Source organism: Physeter macrocephalus, chromosome 13 (assembly GCF_002837175.3).
Source record: "Physeter macrocephalus isolate SW-GA chromosome 13, ASM283717v5, whole genome shotgun sequence".
Lineage (NCBI taxonomy): Eukaryota > Metazoa > Chordata > Mammalia > Artiodactyla > Physeteridae > Physeter > Physeter macrocephalus.
Window position 1 is genome coordinate 9,674,426 of NC_041226.1, and position 5,781 is coordinate 9,680,206.

Below are 5,781 nucleotides of genomic sequence, written 5' to 3' on the forward strand. Positions count from 1 at the left end.
TGGGATCCTCCCAGACCGGGGCGCGAACCCGGTTCCCCTGCATCGGCAGGCGGACGCGCAACCACTGCGCCACCAGGGAAGCCCCGAGGTTGAGTATTTTTAATGATTTTATTTTATTGGCTTATCTGTGTTCAAATAAAATTATACCCCTAATGTATATTGTAAAAATCTTGCAACAGCCTACTTCCATTCCTTCCCCCTCCAGGCTTTTGTGCTTTTGTTGTCGTATATTTTGTTTCTATATATGTTATAAATGCTACCGTATGTTACTGATATTTTTGCCCTAAACACTTTGATATATCTCAGGTTAACAATAGCATACTTCTTTGATTTGTACACATATATTTACCTTTTTTTGCAATTCTTCATGTTTTGGATATCTATCCATATTTTCATCTGGTATCATTTTTGTTCCTGAATAACTTTAATGTTTCTTAGAGTATAATTCTGCTTATAATTAATTATCTTAGCTTTTCTTTGTCTGAAAAAGTCTTTATTTTATTTTCATTTTTAAAGTATTTTTGCTCGGAATAGAATTCTAGGTTGAGAGTTCTTTTGGTTTTTAGTACCTGAAAGATGTCACTCTATTATTTTCTAGACTGCATAGTTTCTTTTGAAAAGTGTTCTTTCATTCTTTGCTCCTCTATACATAATATGTCTTCTCTGACTGGTTTTGAGATTTTTTTTTTTTTAATTGCTGTTTTCACCAAATTGATAATGATGTGCCTTGGAATGGTATACTTAATGTTTCTTCTGCTTGAGGTTTATTGAGATTCTTGGGACTGTGGGTTTATTTTCATCATATTTGGAGGTTTTTTTGTAATTGTTTCTTTCTTTTTTCTTTTTTTTTTTTTTTAATGTTCTCCCCTTCTCACCCCCTTGGTTTCTGGGACTCCAATTGCATGTATTTTTGACTACTTAATATTGTCTTGGAGGTCACTGATGTGCCATTCTTATTTTTTTCCTGTCCCCCCCCTTTTGTTTTATTTTGCATAGTTTCTATTGCTGTGTCTTCAAGTTCACTGATCTTTTTTTCTATGATATATATAATCTGCTTTTATTCTATGTATATATTTTAAATTTGAGGTATTATATTTTTCATATTTAGTAGTTCCATTTGGGTCTTTTTAATGTATTTCACTTCTGTCCTCATCATGTTCATGTTTTCTTCTTACCTTCATGAGCATATGGAGCATATTTATAACAACTGTTTTTATGTCTTTGCTAATTCTGTCACCTGTGCCCTTTTTGGGACTGTGTCTATTGATTAATTTTGTCCTGTTTATATATTAGAAGGTCTTTCTGCTGTGGCTGGTGGAAACATGAATTGCTACCAGCCCTGTGTGTGGTAGGGAGTTTTTTGGCCTACTTCTTTTCTAACATTCTTTTCCGGGTCTTAGGTAGTTTTTGCTCTTGCATGACACTGATCATTATTCAGCCGAAGACTCAGGGATACCACTCTTCAGGTCTACAGAACTCAAGCTCTCTTTCTCTCTTTGTAGGTCCCTCCTCTGTGGTGCTTTGCTGTAGAAAGTATAGCTCCCTTGGCCTCCCTGAATTCTCATTCCTGTCTCCCTCAGTTGCATGCAACCACCAGGCTCTATTTGGGTCTCTACTTCTCCTTGTACTGCAGTCTGGAAACTACCTCCTTGCAGTAATTGGGGGCAGATGTAGCGCTTTTCTAGTTTGTTTCCCATGTTTTACGGATTTTCGCACTGCACTTCCTATTGCCCAGTGTCTGAAACCATTAACATATTATCTTGTTTTCTACTTGTTTAAGGTAAAAGAGTAAAAACCCAGTCTCAGATATACTGTCCTAATCTGAAGCAGAAGTCCTCTGAGTATAGTTTTAATTTGTATTTATATATGTTTTTAAAGGAGTGAAGATAAACATCTGTTCACACATAATAGGGTAATTTGTTTATCTTCTTTTGAAGAGCTTTCTACTCTGTTAAATCCAACCCATTTTTCTGTGATATTGTTGGTCTTTTCATTCTCTATTTGTAGGTGTTTACATTTTAGGGATATTAACCCTTTCTCTGTAACATGAAATGCAAAGTTTCCCTTCAGTTTGTCATTTATTTTTTTTATTATATTTTGCTGTTGGTATCTTTTCTGAGACTCTGATATTATTATAATGAATTATTTTATCTCTAATTTTTTTTTCTACTGGAGCACTGGGTTGTTATTGGTGAAGGAGGAGGATTCAGAATTTGCTTTCACTGTGAGATGTATTCATAATAGTTGAGCTAAGAGATTCTGCTTTATTCAGGATTTTAAGTTTTTATATAGTGGAATGATACGATACATAAATGTTCTTCCAGGTAGCTCTATAACCCATTCCCTACCTTTCAGAACTCTGCTCAAATGTTACTTTATAAACATGTCTATAAGCACCCTATTTAAAATTGTAACACTGTTACACACTTAGCCCCATTCCCTATTCCTGTCCTCTTTTTCTTCTTCTGCTTCTTTTTTTCCCTTTACAGGAGTTACCACAATTTGAAATAACATATGTTTTGCTAATTTATGTATAATCATGTGTCTTATCCCTAATATGCTGGTAGCATGAAGGTAAGGATTTGGGACTTTTAATAGTGCCTGGCACTATAGTAAGTGCTCAATTTGTATTGGTTAAATGATCAAATTTCTGTTCATGTAGGTTGTTTTGGCACAAAGTAAAAGGTGAATTGGAAGAGGAAAAGCCTGGAGAAAGAAGGTGTAAAGTGGCAGAAGCTTAGCTGAAGTGGTACCAGTGAGAATGAAATAGAAAAGGCTAAAGGAATGACATTAAAAAGAAGAAATGGGTCGCCATCCTTGTTTGTTTTTATAATTTTAAGTAAAAAGGAAAAAATACTTGTATTTGTATTATATTTTTGATATAGATATTTATAAAGCAAAATTATAGATTGAAAATGTCTGAGTAGATGTTATGACTTTTTTTGTTCTTACAAAACATTACTTAAAAAATACAAGCATTAAAGTATCTAGTGGAAGTCATGTTGTTGTTTCTGGTTAATTGTTTTTCTTTAATTTTTTTTTTTTTTAGAGCTTTGCTTCCTGTTTTACATCACAAATCTAAAAAAGGACCCCCCCGTCAAGCCAAATATGCTATTCATTGTATCCATGCGATATTTTCTAGTAAAGAGACACAGTTTGCACAGATATTTGAGGTAAAGAGAAAAGTTTTTTGTTTCATGTTATAGTTAAAAAACTAAAATATGAATGATTTTATAGGATGTGCACATTTGGAGATGTATCATTTTATAGTTTATTTTCAGAATTTGAATTAGTATAATCAATATTGATGGGCGGTTAAAATCAGAAAATATCTGATTATTCAGATGTTTAATGCTACCTCAGATTCAGAAATCAAACAGTTGTATAATATTTTTTGACATTATACATTTAGTATTAGGAAACTATTTTTCATTAGTAAGTAATTACATATAAAATCCTACTTACTGGGCTTCCCTGGTGGCGCAGTGGTTGAGAGTCCACCTGCCGACGCAGGGGACCACGGGTTCGTGCCCCGGTCCGGGAGGATCCCACATACCGCGGAGCGGCTGGGCCCGTGAGCCATGGCCGCTGAGCCTGCGCCTCCGGAGCCTGTGCTCCGCAACGGGAGAGGCCACAACAGTGAGAGGCCCACTTACTGCAAAAAAAAAAAAAAAAAAAATCCTACTTACTGATAGTAGGTAGTAGATGATTATCAGTTTACAGATTTGAAAGTTAGATTTCTATATATGAGATACTACTGAAGTGTGGGGTTCTATAAATCCATACTAATTTGTAATGTAAGGTAAATAAGTTTAAGTTTGTACTTCAATGACTGACATAATTTTATGTCAGATTAAAATGTGCCTTTTCCCTTGCAGAGCATTTGGTCCACACCAAAAGGTCCTTGATATTTTGGTGCTCTCCAAAATGTCTGTGGGCATATTTGGTCCATGCTGAATGGTTTTGGACAGGACCAAATATGAACAGATATCAAGGACGTTTGTGTGTAGACCAAGTGTCTTATGGATGTATTGGATAGGATCAAATGTCTACTGACCATCTTTTCAATATGTATTTTATATTATTTTTTCTGTACTTGGAATTACTATTACCCTTTCTAAGCACTGCAATTTCATTACAAGCTATTATAATCAGGGGCTGTCTTTAGTAGTCTTCCTGCACATAGAAGCTAAGCAGAAAATCTATAAAATCCTAACTTATAATTTTAGTTTAGGAGCTTTGAATGAAGTCAAAACAATTTGGAAATTATGCTGAAACTAACCCACCATAAATACTTAGACTTGTTATCTCTGTTTTAGAAATATTTATGCTAATTTTGTCATATTTTCATATATTATGTTAAAGACCTAAAGGAGAAAAAAAGTTTTCTTTATTAAACAGCATCTTTGCTATAGATAGCAAATAGTAATATATTTTAAATTTGGGGGGTGGAAATAACTTTCTATAGGCTTTTTTTTAATAAGAGGATGACTTCAATGAACTCGATGTTGATTTCTGGAAAGCTTTTGTTTTTCTTGAATAATCTCCTTTTTGTTCCTTCCAATGATGATGATGAGGAGGATAATGCTGATAATAACTTGAATTTTTAGGGTACTTTTATTTTCATTTTTGATATCTGTTACTTATCTTTACGAGAACCTAACCGGTAATCCTTCTACTATGACATACAAGATAGGCTGGCTTTCTGAGAAAAGGTTTCATAGAGACATATGGCCTTTATGAGGTTACTCTTAATCCAGGGACTGGCCATTTATTTTGCTTTTTCAGAAATGATTTTATTATCTTACTGTGGAAAATTGTCACACATTATAATGAACTGAAAAAAGTACACTATCAAGTATTTGTTTATAATGTAAACAACAAGTTATCACTTAGATGTGCAATGGAGGTACTGAGGGAGGTCATCGAGAATAGCAAGAAGTAAACTCATTTAAATATACTTTTGACTAAACGAAACCTCTCATATTGCCCCAGTGTGTTGGGAAGAACAGTTTTGTGTTGTTTTTCAAGCCTAGAATTCTTGGTGTTCAGTGTAGGAGAATAGGGCATCAATTCTTCATTAAAATGTGTCATTAAAATTTTTAATAGATAATATATTCACTTGCTTCAAAATCAAAAGATACAAAACAAATATCCAGTAGTAAATACTAAAGAGTAAAGGATTTTCTCTTTTGCTTCACCCCCGTATCCCCAGCCACCCAGTTTCTTAGAGGCAGCCAATGTTACCAGTTTCTAATGTACTTTTCTGGAGAGATTTTATTCATATGCAAGTAATATAAATACACAAAATACACACATATTTTGTCCCTTCCCCCTCTCCTTATGCCAATGATAGTATACTGTAGTCACTCTTCTGATTTTCCTATTTAAAAAGTTTAATAATATATTTTAGATATCAATTTATGTGAGTATATAAGGAGCCTCATTCTTTTGTCATGGCAAAATGAATATTAATGGCTGGGTTTCCTATTAGAATAATAAAAATAATTTTATTAGTTATGGTACTTAATATTTGATGCTATAAAAATCCGCAAAAATCCATGTGACTATACATAATAAAACATTTCTTCGTCCTGAAAAATGTCTAATTGGGTGCTTTGATTGTATTCTAATCAGTGGATTAGGCACACAGACCCTTTTTGACTAGTGGCTTCTCTTTGAGTCCCACTGGATCCTTGATATTAAGACAGCCATTGAGGGCTTCCCTGGTGGTGCAGTGGTTGAGAGTCCACCTGCCGATGCAGGGGACACGGGTTCGTG

At 34.2% G+C, this 5,781-nt stretch overlaps 1 protein-coding gene across 9 annotated transcripts in view; it reads left to right on the forward strand.

The window, feature by feature from the left end:
- Window positions 1–5,781, forward strand: part of PDS5B (PDS5 cohesin associated factor B) — a 228,564-nt gene that overhangs the window by 173,061 nt on the left and 49,722 nt on the right. For 7 of the 9 annotated variants that reach the window (XM_007105442.3, XM_024125886.3, XM_055089322.1 and 4 more), the window contains one exon: window positions 3,050–3,173. In XM_007105442.3, coding sequence (XP_007105504.2) covers window positions 3,050–3,173 — 124 coding nt within the window. Of the gene's footprint in view, window positions 1–2,662; window positions 2,872–3,049; window positions 3,174–5,781 lie in introns of those variants that run through there. The other 2 variants (XM_055089325.1, XM_055089326.1) reach the window with 2 other exon arrangements.